The sequence below is a fragment of the Synchiropus splendidus genome, chromosome 14 (assembly GCF_027744825.2).
Source record: "Synchiropus splendidus isolate RoL2022-P1 chromosome 14, RoL_Sspl_1.0, whole genome shotgun sequence".
Lineage (NCBI taxonomy): Eukaryota > Metazoa > Chordata > Actinopteri > Syngnathiformes > Callionymidae > Synchiropus > Synchiropus splendidus.
The window spans coordinates 8,497,921-8,524,460 of NC_071347.1; the positions used below are offsets into that span (position 1 = coordinate 8,497,921).

A 26,540-nucleotide genomic window follows, 5' to 3' on the forward strand; every position below is an offset into this window, starting at 1 on the left:
TAGAGGATCCTCACACTTCAGCGGTCATCTGTTTTGCATCTCATGCACTGGTTTGACTCCAGCATGTACCTGCTCCTGAGTCTCTCCTCCCGGAGGAGTGAAGCCTGGAAACACCTGACCAGCTGCTGCAGCCATTTCTTTGACCACCTGCATCGGTCCTCCTTCAGCCATCCCAAAGCTCTGGATCAAGAAGAACATAACTGAGACCTGATATTTTCCAATTGCCACTCGATGGGAAGGACACCTACAATTTCTTTCAGCAATGGGTCACACATGACTTGTAATCCCGAACAACTCCTGTTGACTTTGGCTATTGTTTGCGCTGTCTGCAAGACAATAAATGTGTGTTTATATTAGTGGTGGGACTTTGACAAGTTCATTATGATTAATTAATTACAACAAAAAAATAATTTAATTTAATGTAAAAGTTTGCTTTCCAGACAACAGGGAACCTTTGTAAGTTCCTGGCTGATGCACAAGACACGTGGCAGCTAGGATGATAACAACAACAACAAACATGGAAGAATCCCTGAACAAAAGCAAACAAAAGCATCTGTTGGCTTTTGTTCAGGGAGGTTTTTCACAACACAATGGCCAGGGTTTCCACTACTCTGAATGTACTTGACATTCTTATAACATTGAAATTCTTATACAAATATTTTCCAGACATTGAAAGAGCTTTAGCTTAAAAAAGGTGATATAAAAACTTGAATATAGCCACCATCGTAGATGTGTTGTTTAAATGTATGAATGGCTCCATCATTTCATTCAGTAATATACCAAATTCATTCAAATTGAAAAATGTGGCTTCTTGTGAACTGTGATTATTTTTTTAATCGGATCCCATCCTTAGTTTATACAAATATATCTCAGAGGTTAAGAAAGAAATCAGAAAAATGCACAAGTTTAGTGGACCTGTCTCTCCTGTTTAAGGGATGTCTTGTGTTGAATTTTTAAAGGAAAGGATGTGTTCCCTCCCTGTACGGTGTCGTGAACATGGCATCCTGCTTCCAGATCTGTCACTTGTGACTGAATACTAGACTTGTAGTTCTCCAGATTCTTAGGGGGCCACAGTGCGGGTTTTTGTTCCGACCAAACAAGCACACACAAGGTTAACCAATCCAGTGTCAGCTGAAACAAGCCGCACCAGACTGACACGCAACTGATAATAGTCTTAAGACACCTGAAAGGGTGTCCTCTTGATTGGTTCCAACACAACCCTGCACCCACTGCAGCCCTTTTGTGGGGGATCTCTGGTCTAGTTACCACATCAACCAAATATTACAGAATGATACTATTATTAAATAACAGCAAACACATGAGCACAAAATGCACCAGTAGCATGTGTGAGGGCTGCGCGGGTGCGGGGGGCAACTGTTACATATCTACTTTGGAAGTGCGTCATCATACCTCCTGGGCACGGAGCATGTCACTGGCAAACACGTGACTGAAGTGGACCTGCTTCAGGAACTCCGCCGCAGCCTGGGCCTGCTGCAGCCCGATTTCTGACAATGGCAAGTCGACACTTTGACCTGAAAGAAACGTAGGAACAGAGAGAGGAGTCAGAGAGTCCATGTTCATCTAAACAACACAGGTTCAGAGTGACAGAGCCACAGGTGACTGCACAAATCCCTTCTACTTCAGTGAGCTTCTGGTGTCATCCTAACCAGAACAGGTAACAATCATGCCAGACAAGACACCGGACTGGACGACTCAGCAAAATTTTGATCACTGTAATTGGTGGTCGGGGTGATGGACAGTGAATCCATTTGTATCCACTGTAGCCCAGCCTCCTCCCACAATCCATACAGGTTATTTGATGATGACTCTAAGTTGCTTTCAGGTGTGTATGTGCCTGATGAAGGACTGAAGACCAGTCAAGTACCCAGGTCAGTCTCCTGCACCTCAGACCCCATGAGGTGGAAAACACATGAAAGCTTTGGAACTGGAAGAGGGAACTCCTACTACCTTGAAGGAGGCCATCTTTATTGTACTGTGTTTCCCCACTGGAAGAGAAAGATGAATAGTTAACATTGTGAAATTAATTTATAGGTGTGGTTCATAGTTTATTCAAGTCTTACTACTCCATATATTGTTGACAATACGAACTAATAAAATGATGCAAACCAAACGCGTCATTTCATCACTGCCTTATTCTACTTTGGAAAATTAAAACTAACATTATTAGTTCACTGTATGGTGCAAAAAACAGAGCAATGGCGACCCTCGGTGGCCAGAAAACAACACTGCCCTTTCAATTAAAACTGTATGACTATATGAATCAGTAATATTACAGTTTAATAAATTACTTCAAAATGACTTGCCCTTCTATCGAAGACACTGGTCATCGACTGAAGGGATTTTGAAAACACAAGCCTCGATATTGGTCGCGTAGAACTGACTTCGGAACTGCCAGCTACGCTTAACATAGTACTACAACAGACACGTAAACAGATATGTTAAGACCACTGCACGCAACAGCAAACATATACACAAATAACACGACTGTACTTACTGGCGAACGAGTGTTAGACCACACACGAATGTAGTCATGTCGGCGGTAACTAACTTCTTCAATGCGCTTGCACTTCTATACGGAGCTTTACGGTACTCGAACTCCGACATGACAGGTGTCATGGCGGACACCCGTCATGTCCGCCATAACACCTGTCACCAGCAAAGATGTAAGCAACTTTTATATCTTCGCTTTTAACCTTTAGTCATTGAGCAACGCTGCCTGGTAATGTCAGCGCAGTTTTGAAAGAAGAATTCTTGTGTCTCTAGTTGGACACAATAGTAGATCACGTCTTATTTGGATCAGAAGCGGTTCTGGTTTCCGGCTGTCGCAAAATTGCCGTAAACAGTCCTATCTATATGTCAGCTTCTGTTATCAGTCCAAACTCAACTGCTGTCTATCTTTATAAAGACAGCTATGTATCATTGGGTAGACATCCGCGTTTATTATTGTTATTATTATTATTGCTATTACTGATGCAGCAAAAAAAGTCCATCACTGAGAATGGTTGCTTGCAAGCAACTAAAATGTATGTGCCAAATAGTACAAAGTTGAACTGTCTTTCATACGACGTCCCAATGTATTGGTTCTCTTTTAAATGAACTTAAAACATATTTAGTAATAAACACTCATTCCACATGTGCTGGAATCGTAATTTTATTGAACTTAACAATCTTCAACTACGACCTCGCTCAGACAAGACTGGAACTGTTTTGCTGTGTGTTTTCCACTTAACCTTATGACTGTATTAATATGCATTTCTTTATGACACAGTACATTCTTCGAAACTAATGATCGAGCATTTCTGCTTGGAGTTTCTTCTTCTTTTTACTAACTGAAAAGGGAATTTTCATGGTTTTTTTTGGCGACATTTCTCGTACACACATGCACACAAACCCCAAACAACTAGACGTGGGAAATATCTGATGTGGTGTCACACCCCTTAAAGCAGACGTTTATTGAACAGAGGTTGTGCAACAGAAATTTGAGGTACACAATAAGAGTTATAGTGGAGGGCTGGTGGAGCTGGTGCTTCTGGTGGCAACACATGGGAAATCTGCACCGCGGAAGCTTCAAGATACCAGAGAGTCGATGGTTGATGGCAACAGGTGCAGCTCAACCCTTCATGTGGCGTCAGATAAGCAAGCCATTTTGCATCGTTCTCACATACAACATCTGCATTTCTTGACACGGGGAGTCACTTTTGAAAGCATCATGGGAAAGTTCTGACAGACGTTGCACCAGGATACATGAAAAAACCCTCCACCCTAACTGCCCTCCAGTATAGTCCAAGTAGGAGCCTTGCACGGTTTGTTTTCCTGCTTAAACAGCAGGACACATCCACAAAACTGCAAATGTGTCTTTGCATTCTTTACCTCCCCCTTTGTAGTTTGTCTTTTCTACCCGAGGCTCCCTGACTGCAGAGGTATAGCTGATGGGTTGTATTTGTATGTGTGCTTGATCCAGTAAACCTGAGGTATAGGGAAATACCACTGATGCAGAATGTGACTGGGAATAAAAGAGCAAAGTAGATACAAATGTGGGGAAGGGACATGCTATCTAGGCAAACTGTACAAAGAACATTTCCAGTCGAATACTCATTTCATGTTCTTCTATCACATCTACTTCTTTTTTTTCTGAATGTATCTCTTAAGCAGTAAAATAATTATATTATAATACAAACGTTTATAAAATAGCAGCACACTTAAGTGACACATCACAACTATTTTTTTTTGTATAAATGGAACAAATTCTTAGCTTTTAGCAGCGCAAAAAATTCAACAATAAAAATACATTTAATCTTGATGTCTTCACACCACCTCCTGCGTCCTCGCTTCACTTTGGAATACAGTATCTCTCAATCGTAGAAAACCCCTTTTGCGGTTCTGGTCACCCCCGTTTAAATATGTCAAACACAAATTGGAAATGTGGTCAAAACATATAACACATGCAACAATGCATTGCAGAGGAAAGAAAAAAAAAACACAAACATGAAATTTGGGAGCGAGCTTACATCCAGCAGAGGCAAAAACAAAACGAAGGGGACTTATTAACTGTCAAAATGGCAAAAATTTCCATGTCACTTAATTGCCTTCAGTTTGACAATATCACATGCTTTTGTGGAAACACAGGCACAGCTGTAAGAATGACGTGTCCTTGGTTCCGCGCTGATGTCCGTCCCCTTCACCAATGATTGGCAGCAGCATAGCTCAGACATGTATTGACTGACAGATCATTACTTTTGTTTTTTTTTTTTTTTTTTTGCTAATTCAAGCCAGCACCAATTGAAACCTGCAGCACGTATCACAAAGGGTGGTCATGAACAAAAGGTGTTCCTTTTTTTTCAATTGAATAAAACCTAATCATGTGCAAATATCGGACGATACCACCACCCTTCCACTGGGGTTCACTCTCGCGGGACCCATCTCTGGCTGTGATGCAGATAAATAGAACAAAAACAAAATTCAAGTAAAACAAATCTCGTCAAAGAAAACAAAGTAGAACCCATGGGTCGTCGAGCATCAGCGTTTCCAATTCCTGTACCCACTGTTTTTTTTTTGCTTCAGATCTGCTCCCTGTCCAACTCAATGGGAATGTTTGTCTGATTGGAATGTCCTCTCGTCTCAAGTTGTGGAAAAGCTTGTTTTTTTTAAAAGGGTATAACCGATGATTGGGAAACCAGCCCTACCAAGTAAACCAAAGAAATGGCAAAGAAGGAAAAAAAAAACAAAACATCTATTCCCCGCCATCAAACATCGAATGTAATCATGGTGATCATCTCCTGGGGAGCATGTTCTCAAAGTGCTTTTCCATTGAAATCATACAGGGCAGCCAAAAAAAACACAGCCCTATGTGGGACTCCAAATGCATTGACAGTATTTTATCAACTTTAACTTCTCTTAATTGCCCTCAGAAAGTTCTTCCTAACGCGATCTGGCAGCATTCCGTTCCTCATTTGTGAATCCAAACGCATGAATTCTGCACGTCTTTTACTTTTGACGTGAGGCCTTTTGGTGTCAATCCTGCTCTCCAACACAGCAGCATCTCATGGATAAACTCATCTTCAACCACTTTTAATGAGCAAACCTCCCTTCCCCCGGGCATTTCAGCCAGCATTGGCTAAGACCACGACACTGCTGTGGCCTCCTTGTCCACAGAGGAAGGCTACATCATTATGACCACTCTCAAAAAATGTGCCTGCCGTGCGTCCTTTGTAGGTGACTTGACTCTCTCTCTCTGTAAGGAAAGGCCACAAACACATTTTCAATCATGTTCTTTCGATCATGACCCATTGTTCTAAGCTTCACAGAAAGCCTCAATGTGGAGCTTCTTCATCGCTGCTTCTCCAATTCTCTGCTCAGCTGACAACGCTCCATAAACCCTTAGACGCCTGAACCTTCAGAAACAGCTAACTTGTGTGCGCTTATCTATCCCCATAAGCAAAAAGGTCACCAAGGATTAAACCCCAGCTCCTCACATGGACCATCCTGCCAACGAGTCTGACTCGAAAAAGCAGTGAACTGCTATGAAAGGGGGCTTCTTAACTCACACTGCAATACAGCCTGCAGCTTCTCTCACTCCACACTCCCTGTGTGCCGTCCACATCCGTTCGCGTACAACACTGCAAGTTACCCCGTTCTCTCCCTCCCGGGAGCCTCTCCTGACACGAAGACTTGAAACAGTCTGTCACAACTTAGAAAACACCGCACTGTAACACCATGTGAAAATACATCAACAACAGTATCAAACACTTCACATGACCTCTGACCTAAAGATGAGGAACCTCCGGAAAACGTGAAGGGGCTTGAAGAGGAATTGGTGTCCGCTTCGGTCTCTCATTTGAATGAGTTTATTGCTGGTCATCTCTGGACACGCAAAAAAAGCGCAGACGTCCTGTTATACAGCAGGACATGTAGCTCTGTCTTTAAACGCGATGCCGTGGCCTCGACGGCGTCGCTCAAGTGCCTCGCGCTGAGTTTTCACTGCTAATCTACATAGAGGATCTCATGTGGTATTCCGATCGCGCACGCACACACACACACACACACACTCACACATAGGTAGAGGCACACTGTGCCCACAAACTGACTCACACAAGCAGCCTGACAAATGGAGCTTATTGATCTCAACTACTCAAACAATTTCCGATAATAAAAAATAATAATTACTAAAACTACTAATAATTATTATGATATCCTCCCTGGAATTTGACTTTTAGCATAGCGCTCTCCGTCACATTCTCAACACGAGTCCGCTCTCAGACCGCTAATAGAGTGATAGTACAAAGACTCAAACTGCAGCCAGCTTGTGATCCTGCGTATGCAACAACAGCCTCAATGTCAAGCTATAGTGAATATACGTATAACTTAAAAGATCGTACAATCAACGGAAGACTGCAAATATGATTGGTTTCCCTTCTGAATATCCACGGCACCACAGAGGATCTTTCCGATGACTCGAATTCGTTGCGACAAAATATCTAAGGGCAGGAGTTTTTTGACTTGAAGAACGGAGAATCTACGAATAAAAAACTAGCAAGCATTGTTCTTTTTCTCATCAAGGGCTTGTGTTTTTATCTTTTTTCTTCTTTTGTTCTTTTTTTCGGCTTTTGAGAATGTTGAAAGTTTTTTTTTTCCATTGTTCTTAATTTTTTTTTTTTTGTTGCTGTAAATCCTGTGCAATGGCGCCCTCCGCTGGTTCACAAGTTGACATCGCGGACATCTGTTGGGGTGGAGGACTGGTCCAGCTCCTCCAGGCCTTTACTGCTGGGGCCGCGCTGCGTCTGCTGCTGTTGCTGATGCTGCTGTCGACTCTTTCGCAGGCTGTCGACCAGCACACTCTCTATCTGTTCCTGGCATCCTTTCAGGACGTCCTGACAACAGAAGCAGAGACAGCGGTTAGGGCTGCAGGTAAGACCGACATGTGCACTGCTACCATGACTATGCCTTTCTTTAAAGTTGTTCAAATAGTGAGACAGTCTGTTTCTAGTGCTACGACTAAGACCCCTTTGTGGTGGGTCAACGACCACAGGCAGCTCACACACCAGGTCACCCCCCGACCTCGTCCATTCCCGGACATCCAAGAAACAAAAGGTGCTTTAAAACACAGTTAGCACTAAAGCCATGTTAATAACATCCACCTCCTGTGGGAACACAAAGGTGGTGCTATTTTAACGAGAGCCAGTCCTTGTGCCTGCCTGCAGGGGCTCGACGTGGGACCCGGCCGGCTTGCCTTTCACCATCAAAGGCGGCTGCCGCAACCTGAGAATCCACCTGGGAGAGAACTCTCTCGACAGCACTGAGCTCTCATATCCTCCCCTGATGCATGGTTGACAGAGGGGACAGCAGGATGCAGGAGGTGAGAGTCGGCGTAATTACGGGGGAGAGGTGGAAGTGAAGGGGAGGGAGGAGGGGGCCCTGTCATGAGAAATTGCTTGCACGTTAGCGAAGTGAAGTTTTAAAATGTGGCTTTTTAAAAGCTCTGCTGGTCCAGGAAGGTAATGCATACACAGACCTGGACAAAGGAGCGGAATATACAGGTTTTAACGCCAGTTTTACAGTTATCTATGGCTGATGGGCCTGGACACACTATATACACTACTTCAATTATTTCACAGCAGAAGTCATTTTAATATTAACATAGAGAGTTTTTGTTTTTCCAGCCTAGTGTACAGGCCACACAAATGGCAGGCACAACTGAGTCTGTCCTCCATTAACACCTGCTCTACCCAGAATTGAATTACTCAAAAGCAATTTTCACAAAATACCCACAGCTATACACAAGGTCATCAAACTGATTTAATACTGCTGCCTCGGAGGGAATGATTCTCTAAGTTCTGACGTGGAGGAAACCCAACAACGCCGCTCTCCTCTCTTAATCTTCACAAGGAATTAGCCACCAACGTGTGTGTGTGTGTGTGTGTGTGTATGTGCACGCGCAGAAGCGTGCACATATTCCCACTAACATGTGCCCCATCGGTCATAAAAGCTCAATTCCTGTGAGAAACTTAAGTAAAACACAGAACATGTAAAGGAACTGCCTGCGTCTTACCGCAAAAATGCACACGCCGACTTCTAAAAAGACATTCTCTGCCGTCTCTGCTGTTGAGATCGGCAATTTGAATCCTATGCCAAGCCCATGAGTTTTATTTGAGAAACTTTAATGACTTCAATGTGTGACTACTGGAAACATCCATACGGTTTTTGAGCAGCTCTTCCTGCAGCCCAGCGGCCCATTTGACATTGCTAGTTGATGTCTGACCCTATACAAAGCTATGCAAAGTTGAAAATTTAAGGAGTAAGTGGAATGAGGACATTCATCAAAATGATTAAAACTATTGCATTAGAAGACAAAAACCACCTTAGAAAGTGAATGTCACCCTCTCCTGTGTCAATGTGACTGAAGTAAGGGGCAAAACACAAAATTCATGTATTGTTAAGTGAACAGTCTCTGAACGGCATTCTATGGTGTCCCACCCAAGCACTGGATTTTAGCATACAGCTTTCTTTAACATAAAGATACTGTCCTCCTTCAACACTGTGTCACAGCTCAGGAGACAGCATTCATCCCCATTTTTTTTTAATTCCCTTTTACCTGCAGGCATTTTTAGGAATTTTCCTGGCTAAATTTCAGCATATATAATGTCCTTTTGCTCACCTGTTGAAAGGCAAAGCTCAAATTCCACTTTTTGTCAATGATTTTGACATAAATGATGAGTCGCTAGTGATGATCCGCTTTTCAATTCACTTTAAAGGATTTATACTGCACCAAAAATGAATTGGTGAGACACATTTGGGCCCTGGCACCTTGGGTTTCACCAGCCATTAAAGCCTGTACCAATGTCAGGAGATCCAACCTTTTCAGACGGCTGAATGATGGCTAGTCTATAGTCTTTTCGAGTTACTTAGTGATGAATAATTCCAGTAAATGCATGGACATTTGTTTGTCTTGATTTTCATCTAGGTCAGTCTTTATCAGGATCTTACCGATTAACCATTCCAGATAGCACACACACACACACACACACACACAGAGCAAGTTAAAGGCTTATTCTGTTGCCAGACGTTTCCGCAGTAAGGACCTGACTGTCTCATATTGTCGAGCAACAGGAGCGCATAAAAACCGTCCCCTCACTTTCATCATTACAATCTGCCTTTCTGACAATTAAAAACAGGCACTTCATCCCTGGCTGGCCTTTGCAACGCTTGGATGAGAGGAAGTCGTACAGACAGACAAAACCAAAAGGAAGAAATGTGTGAAGCCGTGGAATGTGCTTTAACTGCTGACTGAACCACACTAGACAGCATTAGCGACTCTGGGAGGGCTCGGCGGTCAGCGAGCGCCACACACTGACGACACACATTATGTATCTCGGGGAATCTTAAAATTTCCGGAGGCCAAGGCTGGAAATAAGGAGTCAACACATGACTTGAATCTGAAGTTACAATTCAATACGTGACCTTTTCATCTACATACCGACACACTGCAGGCAGCAGGGCAACAAGCGGCATTCTCTTGAGTTCCACTTCTCTAATAAACGAATCTTTGTGGCGAGCATTCCCATTACTCGGCAAAATACCGTCAACGAAACTGACAATTTGGCAAGGGCGGAAATCACAGTCACAAAAAAAGACTTGGCGAAATGAACGCGTATGAACATTTAACAAAAAATAGTAGATATCACGCACTGCATTTCAGGAAGTGGTCATCCCCACTTATAGACTTCTAAACAAACATTTCCTCTTTTGGCCATTGAGAAAAAATATGGTCACGTCGCAGCTTTATCCTTTGACTTTTTTTTTGCCTGGAGCAGCCACATCAGGTGTTTGTGAGGCAGCACACATTCCTCGTGTTGCTCATACTGGTGACTTGGTCCTTCTACATTTCCACTGGAAAACCACATATTTCTGGATACCACACATGCCATCAGTGAGCCAGGGGGTGGTGTTGCCCATGATGCTGTTGGCAACTGCTGCAGAGTTTGGCCAAAACTTGTTTTCCATTCATAGTTTGCCCCAATCTGTTCTAAACTACCATCTTGCTGAGCCTGGACACTGCTGGCCAAATCCAAAATACAGTATGTTGTGTGTACACATTTGGACGAAAACCACCACCTTGATGCTCGCAGTCTACAAGACGGGTTAGGTGGCCCCTGGGTGTTGGACTGACGTAGGAGGTGGTTCATGTTTTAGGAAAAAGGGAGTTGGGTTTAAGCAAAATCTGACACTGTTGCAAGTTCCCCTTCTTGCGCAGGTCAATTCATCTACGCGTTTCTTCCTGTCTTTACCTAAAGTAAAGTTTTAAATTTAGACAGCTGCTCTTTGTGAACTGAATATTATTGTTTTTTGTTTATAAAGGTGATGCTCAACAGTGCCACTCTATCCCTACTATAATTCACTCATACAAAAAAACCCTCATACATGACGAGCTCGGGGCGATGCCCTCTTCTTTGCGCCGCTGTTTACAGCGAGCTGTGGCTTGTCTGAATCCAGGAATGCATAAGGGGTTGATCACAGATACATAGAGCAACTAAATTCCCTCCAGTCTCAAACCCTGCAGTCTAAACACAACTGAGGTCCTGTGCTGTGGAGGCAAACTATTTGTTTTTCCTCCGCTGCCAAGCGAGACTTCACACAGCTCGCACCAGAGGGAGCCATGGTTTCCAGCGGTGATGCATTATGGAGCGGCGCAGACCAGAGAGGACCAATGTCTTTGTGATGAATCCAGCAAGGGTGGCAGGAAACTTTGTCACAAGCTCTTTATTTCTGAAATAGGCTCAATTTTGAGCCCCACTTTGTATCGCCCTCGTCGGCTACACTAGCTTTCATGGAAGTAGCATCCTGTGTACTGTCACAATGTGTGTCTCCATGTGTGTAACACAAACTTGCTTTAGTGACAAAGAAACAGATGATACTCAACAAATGACAAAAACTATATCTATATTTTTGTCAAAATTACTAAAAAAAAATGGATGAATCTTTTGAAGAATTTGCCAGAGGCAAGAGCCATTGCAGCTCCCCACTGGCACTCTCCACCAATTGCTATCACCAATATTTCAAATGCTCAGAAAAGCATGAAATTATACAGAGAAAGTCAATGTGGGGCAGTAACGTTGGGCAAAGACATACAAACATGAGGAGGTCTGCACTCTTTGGGTGCTTTTCTAGTCATCACAAATGTTCTGAGCCCTCTAACTCATGTAATCTGGTTGTAGACATAAAGTAACTACATAGCTGGAGGACATGCTTTAAAAAAAACAGCGTCTAGTGGGCACATCATTCTGCTTGACAAACTCCTTCAGACCGACAAGAAAATGTTTCTTCAAAGCAAGACGTTATTGAGGTATGCAGCATCATTCATCCCCCGATGAAGTCACAGTAAGGACGAACTCACCACTTCGGTGTTTGTGATTTTGGCCAGCAGGTCTGTCAGATTATCCCCCCACTGCGAATGGTCGGCAGAATCCAGCTGCAGGCCGCAGATCGCCGCCCCGACACTTCCCGTGGCAATCATGGATGGAGGGTACATGGCGAAGCTAAAATCTGCAACAAAAATAACTGTGGCTTATTCCTCTGCTCCCCCAACGGGACAACTCCAAGTGAAATGACATTATAAAAAAACTGTTTATTGGACCACATAAAGACAAAAGCAGAAATCCCCTCAATAAACCTCTGTTGCATTTTCTATCATTTTATAGATTCCATGAAAAGGCTGCAGACGTTTAGCTCCAGACAATTTCATTTGGTAATCTTGCAGTCAGCTAATAAATAATCATTCCTTTGCAGCAGGTTTGATGGCAACGCTCACTAATGACCAGGGGCCTGGATAATGAGGGTTCACTTGGCTTGTAAAGGAGCTGAAAAGCAACCACCCTCACCCACTACACACCCAGTCCCCTTCAACCCAGCCCGGCCCCTTTTCTTCCATCTCCTGAGTAAATCGTGTGCTCCCTGAAAAAAAAAACCCCATAGCGCTTGGAAAAGGAGGAATAAAGAGTCTCAGTGCTGCTGCCAATGCTCACTGCTGTAGGTCCTTTTTCCACGTGTGGTCACAGGCGTGCGTCTCAAAGACCAATAACCTTGTTAGCTCCCCTCACTGTCATTCATAATGCAAATGAGACAGCTTGTGAACGGGCCAGAAGCCCCAAAAGGCAAGGCAACTGGCATACAGAGAGGGAACGACAGAGGGAGAGAAGGAGATTTCCCTTGACAAGCAGAGACACACACACAAGCACACGCTCTCTCTTTTTCTATTCTCTTTTTATGTCTTGCTCAACTTCTACCTTTCTTTTTGGACAACACATGGCTGCCTTAGATGGGGCGAGTGAATGGCACACATGCCTGAGACTTTGTTGCTACAACAGGCAGCGGTTTGCCTTGGCGGCCCTCCTATCTTTTAGCATATTAATAGAGTGGCTGGATGGCCAGCGAGGGGAGGCAGGAGAGTGTGACTCCATTGTCCAAAGTCATCACCTCATTTCCCTCAATTGAGACGCAGCATCAATCCCATCTCCACTGATACCGATTCAGCGGGACTCCCTGGACAAAGAATGCGGCTGGAAGGGTGGACGCCGGGTCGGGTAGGAGAGGAAGATGAAGAAGGAGGGACGGACAGGATGGCGACAGGGCAGAGAGGAGAAAAGAAGGGAGGACGGTGGGCGTGATGGGAGGGAAGTGGGGGTAGACATCTCCGCTGCACATCACTCTCAAGTCTCTGTCCAAACCCTTGTGAGGTTTTGCAAGAAGAAAAGACTTGGCCTTTGGCGACCCTCACCTCCTGCCTCCCATCAAACCCCCCACAAGTATGCTTCTGTTCCTGGGCCACCTATGGGATGGAGCAGTGGGCAGTGTGACCATAGAAACAGCCCGAACATTAACATATTGCCATATTCAGTTGCAAAGCAAACTGCGTGCGATGGTTGTGAAGGAGATTTTTCTTCCTTCTATTTTTTTTTTTTTACTGGAATCAAAGAGGTGGACCCTTTGATAGCTGTAAAGGCAGCCCCTCACTGCCTTTTTAACATTCACAGCCAGGCGCTTTCTCATCTTGTGTGCTCAGTGTTGACAAATAAATGAACTTATTATACACCCCTGTGTTAGCTGCTGGGCCACTGCCAAAGGGCGAATTTATTGAAGAATACCTTGAGCCAAAAGGAAAGAGGACACAAAGCCCCTCGGCATTACATCACTGCTGTAAGAGCACAACTTTCTCCAGCAGGGTAGGAGGACAAAGACATACATGGATTTACTGTATGTGTGCAGAGAGCGCCGACTGACAAGTGCGGAGACAGACTCCTCGGAGACACAATGAAGCGACGCCTGAATGCTTACAGATTAAGATGCACACACACACCGCCACAGACGCGGGTTTGTTAAAGTGCCGAGCGGTAGGCAGTGGGCAGCAAGCTGATTTTGTCACTCAAGACTAGACAGTTGTGTAGCAGAACGAGGACGCGCGTGTGCAGCCGATGCGAGGTGACACTGTAGCCTGGTGGCTGCTGAATGTCGGGGGAAAGAATGCCTGTATTTTAGGGGGAGCTCATTGATATTCATGTTAAGAATAAACAGTGTAAGAAGCAGAGTGGAGAGGCCTGCAATGGAAAGTGCCCTGTGTCCTCTGCCTCTTGACTCTGGTTCTAAGGTCTGCTACACTTCTTCTGGCGAGCTGTGGCCAGTGAATCACATGACATTTTTAAAAGTTGAAAAAGTTGACAGCCAAAAAGAAAGGGCATATGCATTTTAGCATCACTTCATCCTGCAATCCGACGACTGCGATGCCACGACTTTGCATGGAATTCAGAGGCACATAGTTAGCACAGCTCCTCAGTACATCTATCTAAGAAGGTGGATCCCAAAATCAAGAGCAAATGTCAGACAGGTCAGATCGGATAAATAACTAACTGTTGATTCAGTGTTCCCTTTAAATTCCCAGGCACTAGCTATCGCACAATGTTGCATAATCCTTGCGTGATCCAGTGGACTGGAGAATCTAACCGCAGCCGAGCAAATGCTAGAAGCAAGACAGAGTCAGCTATACCCTGTTGAAGTGGTTCAATAGGTTACTTTTCTTTCTGTCAAAGGCAGGTTTGTGTCATCATGACCCAACAACAAACAAGACACAGGGATACCAAGAGCAAGAAAACTCCTCATTGTCTCTCGAAACATTCCAGTACTTGTTCTCCGAGCCATCAGTGTGGAAAGAAAAAAACCCAGTGAGATTCGAAGTCACGCATGCGACACAGTCAATAATCCATGCTGATTTACAAGAAAACTGAAGTCCTGACCAATGGAAGCATCCTGCGCCGTCAGTCTGCTCTGTCTGACACGTTTAGATCGACACTTCAGCCTCCAGCTTCAGCCGCTCTGATTGTTGTAGCCGGGGACTGGAAATGATATAATTATTTAGTTTTGGATGAGACTGTGATATCGACACAAACAATCTGCATTCCCTCGTCGCAAAATTTGGAAACCAAAGTTGAGGTCTGACAAGTTCAGCATCCACATGAGCATTCAGCAGATCTCAGCTGTGACTCAACCAACTTTAGGATAGGGCACTGCATGATTCACTTTTCTGTTAAATATTTGGGCATAGAGTGTTTTATGCTACATCCTGTTGGATCTGAGCTGAAGCCACAGGACCGGACGTGATTTCTCACATCAATGGAGTGAGTGAAGAGATGATAATTTGCTGGAGGAGTTGGCTAATTTGTTCAGGTTGTGACTCATCAAACATGAATGGGGCTTTATGTAAATAAACACCAGTAAAGACCATTTCTCTGACCACATGTGAGATGAATCATGCATTTTCAGGACAAGGAACTCAGCCTGAAGGGAACTCGGCTTGAAGAAGAAAGGAGGAAGCGTTCCAGCTTTCACATCACCGCAGGAAAAAAAAAAAAAAAGCTCTATATGTCCTCTACTGATGTGGTTCTCATCTGGTCCAACTTTAGGTCATGACAAGCCGTGACAAAAAAGAAAGAAACAAACTGAACTTGTGTTTTAAATATATATTAAAGAAAAATGTGCATGGTTTAAACCTATAATATTATAAAACAGTAGAATGAAGGAATTGAATACAAGAAAAGCAAATTGTATTTTGACCAGAAAAATGCTTGCAACCCATTGCGACTAACTTGGCGACCCACTTTTGAGAACTGAATGACCAGTCAAGGTATATTGTCTGAATCTCACTTCTACACTTTTGTGTACGTAAATAGGGTTTATTTAGCTTGAAATTGAACCAATTATTCACAGGTCAAAACGTGTCCTGTCCAAGATGTCCCGGAAGTGAGCAGCACAAACCTCAGCTTGTAATGTTGACCACTCTTTTAGTTCACAGTATACATTTGACATTCATATTAATAAATACTATTGCAACAACTATGTTTAATAATTCAAATACAGTCCACCCTTGATTTTACCGTAGCAATGTAAAAATTTAAGTGGAATTTATGAAGCCTCCAAATCATAGCGACAATGACATAGCATGATTTTCAATTCTATAAAATATGTCAGAAATATTATGCATACAAAAATGTCTTATATCCTTTTTGTTTGTTTTCTTTAGACTGAAATTACTTTGGGGAGCAATAATGCCAACAAATTGAATAACTTTACAATGTAATATGTTTTTTCTCTGCTCAACTGCAATTCAGCGTTTGGTCCAAACTGACCGCTTTTCTTGCCTTTAGCTTTCAAATACTTACTTGCTGACAATGAATAATAAAGGAGCATGCAACTGCAACACTTTCTCAAATAAATGACGATTAGCCCATATGTTTGTTTCTGGTAAAGAAACAAGCCTTGGATATTTTTCGGTTGACTGCTGTACTTCCCTTCATTCTGGGATATGTTTGGGACTAAACATGTGCTGATATAACAGTTTAACAGGTGAGATTTTATGAATTGTTGGATAATGCTGAAAGCTGAAGTAATAGAGTAAATGATGATAGTTTGGACACAGATGCAGGCACGGTGGGCACTCCTGTGTTAAGTTTCGTTATCTTGAAAAAAGGGAATGTGGCTCAGTGTGTTGCAAAAAGGAAATGGTTCACCAACAGATGTTAAATGATGAGAATCAAATTCTCCAGGATGGACTGAGTCACAACAGCGGAACTTCATAGCTCTCATCTCGGAAAGCTTGTGAATCACTAGTCAACAGGAACTAACCGGTTCATCATCTTTTTGCAATCTTGAAGTAAATTCTCACTTCTCTTTACGTCCTAGCTGCTTGCAAAGCTTCTCTTGCCATTGGACGGGCTCCAGCTTTTCCTTTTGATCGACCTCCATGACAATTGTGTGCATACCATTACAGCTCCATAAAGACTTTTTTTTTTTTTGAGTCCACATCAAAATTGACCATAATCCCTACCAGAAGACGGAGCTCAATAACCGCAGCAGACAGTTTTGGGTGCATCTGTCTGCCCGCTGAGCCGAGTTCATTCTCCCACTTTACCTCAATTGCATAAGAAAAGAAGAGGAAGCTTGGAGTGCTGGGTGTCTGTGTGCAGGAATGGAGGTTTATAATCTCCCTTAATGAGCTTGTTTCTGGGCTTTTATGCGGCAGCCTGCCTGAGGGAAACGTCGGTGTTTCCTATCAAGTGGCCCCACGGCGCTGACCCCCACACGGCTCTGCATATGAAATGTAAGGGCCCAGCCTTTTGTCTCTCCTCTCGCAGCCTGCAGAAGAAACCATTTGCATAAAGCTGAATGGACCAGCCAGTGTTATTAATTAATACAGAGCCAGCCTGCGCCACCTGACAAAATCTCACCGAGTGGCCCGAACGGAACTGTTTCATCAAAGGAGAGGAGCAATTACCAACGAGAGGTTCTATTCTCCTCCACTCCTTCTCTCTTGTTCCCTTGCTAACAGGGAGCTATGCATGTTTTCTCTTTCTGTACGGTAAGGGCAAGGTGGGGGGGCAAGACCTAGTGGGGGCTGGATGGAACGGGAAGACTGCAGGTGATGCACCGTCAGCTGTCTTGAGAAGGTGTTGCTTCTCCTCAAGATCAAACTTGTGGCATCGTTCAGTCAAGACTGCCAGTAAAACCAAGAAAATGATGTTCAGAAACACAGGTCCTGTGACCCTCCAGCCATCTGGGAAGAATGTACCTCACACACAGAAAAATAGGAATTATTAAGGAAGTAAAAAAGACTTTAAATAAATCATCGTGACAGGCAAATGATGCTTGCTCAACTTCTCAGTGCTCTAAAACGGCTATCTTGTTTTTACAATTCTAGCCGTGCAAAATTGGACTTTTTTCTCCTCATATCAGAAAAACTGGATGGAATTTGAGAATATTTGGCTCATATCTAGTCATGTGCTTCTTGCAATGTAAAATTAGGAAACATAATTAGCCTGGTAATAACTAGATAACCACTTTGATGTGCCATTTCAGTCCGTGATTATAAAGTACACAACTTCTCAGACGCTGTTTGAGGAGGAGGTTTAAGTACTACCGTCTTAGATAGTTCTGTTCCACTCTTTAAACTAAACTGTGATCACAGACACGCTAGGCTCACTTGGTAAAATAGCAATTTCTGTGAAGGACTTATGCGCTCGTTTCAGATACCTATCACCTCCCTGCTAACTCTTATTGATGTCAGCAGAGAGGGCTGCTTCCCATGGGGGGGTGGGGAGGCAGTTAGCATTCTTCTATCCGCCATGCGGAAAAATAGAAGGGATGCGTCTATCCCAACGTGAGAAATAAATGACAGAAGTCATGTTGTTCTTTCAGCATTGTTGTTGCAACGTGAAGGAGAGTCAAAAAAGAGAAACCTGCCCTCCAGAGAATCTCAACATGGGAAAGCTATCATGTCCTCCAGCTGTAGGGCGGGGAGACGTGAGGAGTCAGAGGGGAGAGAAAGTAGGAAGGAGGGTGAGATATGAAAACATGACATGCCTGAGCACTGGCAACAACAATGCACTGCTCTGGCTGTTCCCTCATTCACCTCTTGGATGCGACCGTCGCTTTGGATCATTTTAAAGTGTCCCTCACCCGCCCGGGTCCCTTTGGGTGTTTGATGTAGCGGGAACAATTGAGCAGAAAGACAATGGCCGTCCTGCCTCCGCCCCTGTCCTTTCCCTTTCTCGACCCTCTGTGACAAGGGAATGCCCCTCCACCTGCTAAACTCTGCTTTGAAGTGACACTGGATGCTCTGCAATATCTGCAAACCGCATTCCAGGTAGAGGACAGGTGATGGACTGGAGATTGGCATAGAACAAATACTTGGTGTTTTACGCCTCAACCCATTTAAATGTCTGACTTGACATTGCTAGAATTTAAATTTTGTATCGAAGCAACCCAGTGTAGCGCAAACAATCTCCTTCCTGTTTTGAGAGGAAATGTGTTTTACGGAACTCTCATACTTTGTCACACTTAAAAGCCAATGAAAGGGGGCCTATGTCTCACTTTTTATACAAGCATTTGCGATATTTAGGTCAAGAATCACAGCTCAAGGTTGTGCTCGAGGGAAGGAAGACAAGTGGATCCAAGGACAGCTGGACTACGAGACATGACAACAACAAGTCCACTTCAAAACAATCTCCAAGAGACCTGTGAAAGCTGTGCACCAAAGGCTCAAGACACAACCATCTCCACCCCTCTTGAAACATCAAGCTTCTTTGAAGTGCTTCGGCAACAATGCACCAGCTATGAATATACATTTTCTTTCTGATCAACAGATCAATGGACTCCTTATCAGTTCGACACGCTCTCTTATGGGGACGTCCTGAATTCCAGATTGAACCGCAGTAAATGAGGTCAGTTTTGATCATTCAAACAGCCCTGGAATCTTAAATATGACCTCAATAGCAAGAGAACAATCCAAATGATATTGCTTACTCACGCTCAAAGCAGCCATTTTATTTTGTCTTACCTGTGGCGCAGAGGGCGATGAAAGTCTGGACGTGCTTGCGTATGAGTGTCAGCTTGTCCTCAGGTAGCGGCAGCCTCCTCACAATGTGCTCAATGAAGTCGTTGGGTGTCACGGCGGCAAGGTTCCACTTCAACTTGCCCAACACCACCAACTCCCACTCCTGAACGCACACAGACGAGCGGATATTAGCGAAAAAGTTCAGGGACGTGAATGTGACCTGGATGGTCTGGATGTTGGAGTGTGATTGCTTATTGCATTAAGTCTGGGTTCAGAATCAGCGCCACCAACCCAGGTGACTTCACAACGCTGTCTCACCCCCTCCTCCTCCTCCTCCTCCCAGTCTGGCATCTGGGGACTTTCCTAAAGAGGCCCACCAGAGGTTCAACACTGTGTGAGAGCGTGAGTGTGAGAGTGGAAATTGATACAATGCTTGTGCTTTAAGGACAAAATAAGCAAAGAAAAAGGGGCTCTGCTGGGTTTTACGGTTTAAAGAGAAATCAGTGGATATGAGTCACTAGTCAAATGGCAATTTTGGAACTTTATCCAAGAGGATAAGTCTAATAATAATGCATTCTGTGAGTGCATGTTTGGCAACACTGGGATGAGCAGAAGATGCCTTGCTCCTTTCTCTTTGGGTGTATTGTTGCTTTTGCTTCAGAAAAGAGGAAGTGAATAATAAAGAGTTTGTGACTAAATTGGTAAAATATGCTTGATTCAGCCTTGTGACTGCAGCTAGTGATGCCCTTCATTTTCTCCATGAGAACATGACCACAGCACAGACTTGAAATTTACTAATGAAAAGTAACCATTTTAGTCTTCAGGAAGTTTGTCTCCTTTGTGTTGGGCTACTGCCATAAATACATGTAAATATACTGTAAAGACATGAGTGAAAATCTATTTTACATTGACAATGGAGTGGCCATCTCAATTATGGCTTATGAATATGATCCTTTATGCTAGGAAAGTCTATGGAAAGTCTATTGTTATCCGTAATTTCGCATTGTTCTTGATCATGTGACAAAAGGTTATTTTTTTACAACAGAAATCACAAAATAATGATCTGAAAACTGAATGAGTTTTCCTCCTAAATATAATATAAAAATCTTTATAAATACTGTATGCATCATAAAAGAAAGACACACAAAAAAGACATTTTCCAGCACGTTTGAGCATCAAACTCTGCTATTATTGCCCAACCAGAGAAGCCAGTCTATGAATTTTGAGTGGTGTAGTAAATAGAAAAAAAAATAAATAAATACATTAATTTAAAAAATAACCCTGTAGTATTCGTCGATTTGACAATGTGTATTAGAAATAAATTAAAACCCAAATACTACCATTAAACTTCTGGATAAGAATGATTTGAACAAATGTACTAGTTGAAAGTTGAAGACTACACCAAAATGTGACTTCATATGTCCACATGAAGTGGAAATTTGATGTACATGCATCACATTTGACTCGTGAAAGGTCTTTACTTGAACTGGACATGACCAAAAAGGTAATGAGCGTTGAATGAACCCTCTGACTTACGGATACTGACAAATGGCACACCAACAAAATGCCTGGCGAGATTAAAACATCTTACTCAGACACATTGAACGGACTTCCCTGTCTCTAACTTTGAGCAAGCGAGTTGAGGATGCAGCACTGAAAAAGAGTCTTGCAACACCGGATCGCTGCTGACAGGGTGGCAACTCAGAGCCCACTTCCTTCTGCTACTGCCTTCCTCTGGTCACACCTTTTTTGTAACATTGTGGTTCTCTTTACAAGAAATTGTTGCCAAATAGCAGAGGCAATAAATAAATAAATCACATGCCTTCAACAGCTGATGTAGCTGCACGGCAGCCCAAACACCATGTTATAAAGAGACAACTTGCAAATAATGGCAGGCCAAGTCGCTTGGAAGATTGACATGAAGGATGCAAGAGAAAAACCTGCTTGCCCTGAAACTGCCACTATCAGCTCAGTGGGTTGATCCGCCAGTCAGACAGCCGCCTGGCAAATCAGCCACATCTGAACCATGACCTACAGGCATCATGGGTGGGATTGACCGTTGTTTACCGAGGAATGTTTATGTAGCACCACAGAGCGGCGGGTAAATTCTTATCTGATGTGAAACCGAGTTAATTGGTTGGCTTGCGCCGGTGAAGGCAGCTGCCGAGACGTACAGCTTGCCTCCATTGTGCGCACATTTATTTTAGTCGACATGACTGAATGGGAGATGTTGCAGCATGACATAATACCTCAAACCTGTGCATCTGTGGTTATTTCGGGGGATTAAAGCTACACTGTAAAAGGAAAACTTGGACTTCTCTGCCTCTCTCTAGCTGACAGAAACAGAGTCAGAACTTTTGGCTGCTGTTCAAGCTGACCTCGTTGCTCTGTGCAAATATTTGCCGCCAGATGTCAGTATAGACCACTGCACAGACGAGACTGTTGCGCCTGGAGGGTCTCGAGCAGAGTCTACCTTCTGGAACAATTCAGGGTTTCATTGACGCGTTATTCACAGTCGCAATGATAGGCGCGAAATTGATTATGTTTTGAAGTAAACAACATCTGAAAACATTGATATATGTTGTATATACACGTTGTTTTAATTCAAAACATATAACTTACCAGCAGTTCCTGTGGTCTGATGGAGTTATCTGTGTAGATGCAAAGCTTCTCCGCGGTTAAAGGACGAGTTTCTTTTAATTTGGATGCTAGAAACATGCAGACAGCCCCCAGCAGCTGCAGGTTACACTTTTTGGTGGGTTGCACTGTTAAAAATCTATCCAAGTAGTTCATGGCCAATGGAAACACTTCTTCCTCGCACTTCTGCTCCTCACAAACCTGGACAGAGACAGAGAGACACGTGATCAGCCTTCAGATTTCACCCCCAAAATCAATACAAAATTTGAGAATATGACAAAAAAAGAAAGGATGAATCATAAAAATAGCACATCATAATTCAGTGACACACATAGTTGGGGCACAGCCAAGAATTTGCGCCCAGCCCTTAATCGGTTGCGACATCATAAATGAAATCAATATACAACATTTCTCGGAGAATGCGCCATGACTGAAGCAAAACCTGTCAACAGTCTCAATCCTGCAATTCATTCAGTATGAAACGAAATAAAGTCACAATCAACCGAAATAGAAGCAGGAAAAAACACCCCGACAGCGCAGCACACGGAAACGAGCTTTTTCTCATTCGTCATCTTTTCATAAAATAATTAAAAATAAAAATAAATTGTTTAGAGCTGTTTACCGGGCACCACAACATTCACAGACACCTTCCGCACCAGACCCGACAGTTTATATGAACGTGGGATGGCGATAAATATGAATAAAATGTCAAATTCGAGGACGAGTAGCGAAAGGTTGGTGCGATGTGCGTCACTGCCTCAGCGATATTTCATTTCAGAAATCAATAGAAAATACCCAGCGACTCCAAACTTGACAATCCATACATGAAAATAAAGCGCAAAGCCTCTAGATTGCGTCGATGCTGATGTTGAAGTCAGATGTTTGTGTTAACATCAAAAAATGAACATAAATCCACAGAGAGGCGGGATGACGCGGAGGGCGAAAGTACAGATAAAGGCCCTCGCCCTTCCTATTTTTAAAATAAAAAAAAGAATTTCCGAAGCGTGTTTACTGATCATATTCAACAGTAGTGGAAACACAAGAGTCTCGCCTGTCATTTCCTGAAGGTTTTACCAGCTGTTATTGCGTTTATGACAGTGTAAAGTCCTGTTAAAAGCGCAAGTGAAAACCAACATGGCGTTAGAAGAGGGTTGCGTTGACGAGTGCATACGTGTGCATGGAAATATATAATGTTAAATAATCACTAGACAATCAACAGGTCGCGACAGTGTTCGAAAGCTTTCGGACAAGTGTCACATGTTCGAGACGGCAATGGAGAGAGTCATAAATGTGGCGAACTTTCGCGGACTAATAAATAGCAAATAAATTCGACAAAATGTCAGATTCGGATTATACGTCCCAAAACATGTCGCAAAGCGAAGCGACAGGTGTCCGCCGTCTGTTTACAGCGAAACAAGCGGAGCAGAAACAACAGAAAAGGATTTAAAGCAGAAATAAGAAGAGTCGTGGGAAGTACCTCCAACATCCAGGTCGCGACCATCCTCCGCATGAACGGCTGAATGTCTTTCTGGACGACTTTGAAATAAGAATGTTGCGGTAGAAACCTTTCCTCGATGGTCAACAAGCTCTGCAGGACCCTGTCATCGAAAAGGAGGTTCGGATCGGGACGAGCTCGAATGTTCGCGTCTATTTCGAGGCAGAGAAGCTCCATGGCGCTGGTGCTTTCACTTCACTCGAAAGAAAGTTGCGTTTCTCTCAGCGAGGTGCGGAAGCGTTGCGGGGTAAAAGATAATATCTTTCTTGGAGGCATAAAAAGTGAGACTGCAGGGGCTCCGAGAGAGTAGTCCTGCCTCTCCACGTTGAGAACTTTTCCTCTCTCCCCACAGTGCGCCTCGACTTTCATCCACAGATCTGCGTGCGCCACTGACGCAACCCACTTCATTACCTCCGTGGACCAGACGCAATACGCTTGCACGCCTCCCTCTTCGCCCCTACCATTGAACTCAGAAAACTGGTTTCTAGTTTCTTCCCTGCTACTTAAGACTCTTTTGAGACACAAAGCAACGCTCATGCCTCACTTTTCATCAAGTTTTAAAGCTTACAAGTCGAGCGTGTGTCACAATAATCGATTTCAAGAACTGTTTTTTCTACTTGCACATTAGCGGAGAAGTTCATGAACAATGAAACAAATGAACCACAATGCAAGGTATCGCTTCATACAAAGTTAAAGCATCCAATCTGGTTGTTAACTTTATAACTTACACACATTAAAAAACATCTATTGTCACAAATTATTATTCACACGGAATGAATCAAACTCACTATACAATACATGTCTTCTTCAAAAAACAGGATTTAAAAGTAAACATGAACAGGAATGATGTCATGTTTAGAAGCTAGCAACTTTTTATCTTGCAAGTTTCTCTTCAGTGGTGAATGAAATGAAAATGTTCACATACTCAAGTTCAATGTAAATATTAGAAGATCAATAGCAAATAATAATAAAACACTGCATGATACATCATTTATTCACATACCAAAATGTGTCGAAAGAAGCAACATAGCTGCATCTACGTGACACTTGAATCACAAAGAGTAACTTTTGAGCAAGGAACAAGCACATTGAACTACCTACTTTACTACCTACTTTAAGTTTTGTGCCGAATCCTTCCAGTGAAGGCAATCTCAAATCACGTGACAGTGCTTTGACAACCAACTCCCTGATCTGAATGCCAGTGTACAATAATGACTTCTTAAATTTACAGAGTAAACCGCAGCATGAGCAGAAAGACTGACTAATTCCAATCTTCTTCAAACTTCAAAATACTTTGTAAGCAGCTTCACTTCCTGCAACTACTGTTCTCATCCACCTATCGTGCTTTCACCCTAATACTCAAGAGTGCGTTGGGATTTGGATCACAGAAGTCATTTAAATCAGTGATCAGTCAGACTTCTTTTATTTAACAGGTTTCCCCAATGACCTTCCTATGGTGGCAGGGCGTCTATAGTCGCTTTGCTTGTAGTTTTCCCAAAACAGTCTGCCATTCTGAAGTACAAGAATCAACATCATTATGTGTGCAGAAGAATAACATGTAATGAAAATATATATTTTATTACTCAAAGGACTGCAGCATGTTTATTGATGCAATGATGGAACTTCTTTCTGTTTTCACTGACTTGAATCCCCAGGGACTCTAAACACGATCCATGCAAAGAGTTTTCCCTAATATAATGAACGTTTTGTTCAATAAAACCAACAATCGACTTGCTTTTTTACAGGCTTGTCAAACCACCATGTGGCACAAAGGTAACTAAATGAATGAAAGTGTGGTTCCGTAAGAGAATTTCACAGGAACAGAAATCTACAATTACTACGTTTTACATCTGTAATTTGAGTTGAACACCAAATGTACTGTACATTGATAGTTTAAATAAAGAAAAATGCATTTACTTTATACTGTACTTTCTGCATGAATGAATGAGTCAAACCTCTTTTTATGAAGTGGAAATTAAATACAACAATTTATTTAACACAAAATGCAACAAAATGAGATATAACAAACAATTTTTTTGGGGGGGGGATGTTCTTCTCCCCTGGACTCTTTATATTAAGTTTTACCTTTCCTGGGATCTCTCGGCTCAACATCTGCTTTTACTTTGCAATACGTTTGTCACAAAAGCGTTGTCAGCGCTCGTGACCACGTGAATCACTTGTGACTCGTTAACCGCCCTCGAGTTGGTTAAGAACCTCATCTCAAACTTGGCTAACTACGCTGACTATGCGCGCATGCGCACTTACAACTGACAGTCGCCACACGTTTTTCGTTGATAGCTTTCTAGGAAATGTGAAGAGTTTTTTTTCTCTCTCTCTTCCGCAGCTCCGACTGCTCAAGATAACAGCTCAGGCACGCAGCCCGAACCATCCTTGCACCCAAGGAGCTATTAAATGCACTTTTGCATGAGAGGCTGGGGGAGATGGAAAGAAGAAAGAAGCAGATGAATCCGGAAAAGATGCCAATTAAAAGTGTGCGGATGTCGGCAGCTTCTGAGCCCGCACTTTCGCCACTTCCATCGTAGCTTTAGAAATTATTTTTCGGGGGGAGATAAGATGGGGAAATATCTCTTTAAAGTTGCTTCCTCCTCTCTGGGTTTATTTGCATAACCAATAGTTCCTCAGCAGTGGGGCGAGCCACAGAGTGTTACTGGGCAGACTCCGCTGGTCACTTGTCCGTCTCACCGAGTTCCCCCCCCACTCCCCCAAAAAAACAAAAAAAAAACGGAGGTGAAACGGAAGTCAAGGTTTGTAAAACATCCTTTGAAAGTAACAAACTGGGGTGGGGGAAATATGACGAGTAACTACACTTATCTGCAACCAATATTACACTACAGCCTATTATTCTTAAGTATGAATCACTTTAAAAAGTCTTCAAACGTCGCGTTTATCAACCAACTTTTAACGGATATTTAAAATCACGTTATGAGCTCATCGATCTTGAAAATCAAGTTAGATTTAGTTGTATGAAGAAGGACGTTATTTTAAAGACTCGGTGAA

General features: G+C 43.1%; 2 protein-coding genes across 6 annotated transcripts in view; both read right to left on the reverse strand.

The window, feature by feature from the left end:
* tigara (TP53 induced glycolysis regulatory phosphatase a) overlaps positions 1 to 2,710 on the reverse strand; it is a 30,089-nt gene extending 27,379 nt beyond the window's left edge. For both annotated transcript variants that reach the window (XM_053886498.1, XM_053886497.1), the window contains exons 1-5: positions 2,516 to 2,710; positions 1,969 to 2,006; positions 1,411 to 1,532; positions 249 to 326; positions 70 to 180 (exon numbers count right to left, since the gene is read on the reverse strand). In XM_053886498.1, the coding sequence (XP_053742473.1) occupies positions 70 to 180; positions 249 to 326; positions 1,411 to 1,532; positions 1,969 to 2,006; positions 2,516 to 2,637 (471 nt within the window). In that variant the 5' untranslated portion in view covers positions 2,638 to 2,710. The remainder of the gene's footprint in view (positions 1 to 69; positions 181 to 248; positions 327 to 1,410; positions 1,533 to 1,968; positions 2,007 to 2,515) is intronic.
* Positions 2,711 to 3,103: 393 nt separating this feature from the next.
* ccnd2a (cyclin D2, a) overlaps positions 3,104 to 26,540 on the reverse strand; it is a 123,938-nt gene continuing 100,501 nt past the window's right edge. For 2 of the 4 annotated variants that reach the window (XM_053884807.1, XM_053884806.1), the window contains exons 4-7: positions 22,013 to 22,228; positions 19,394 to 19,553; positions 11,909 to 12,057; positions 3,105 to 7,388 (exon numbers count right to left, since the gene is read on the reverse strand). In XM_053884807.1, the coding sequence (XP_053740782.1) occupies positions 7,215 to 7,388; positions 11,909 to 12,057; positions 19,394 to 19,553; positions 22,013 to 22,183 (654 nt within the window). In that variant the 5' untranslated portion in view covers positions 22,184 to 22,228 and the 3' untranslated portion in view covers positions 3,105 to 7,214. Of the gene's footprint in view, positions 7,389 to 11,908; positions 12,058 to 19,393; positions 19,554 to 22,012; positions 22,229 to 23,504; positions 23,899 to 26,540 lie in introns of those variants that run through there. The other 2 variants (XR_008416504.1, XM_053884805.1) reach the window with 2 other exon arrangements.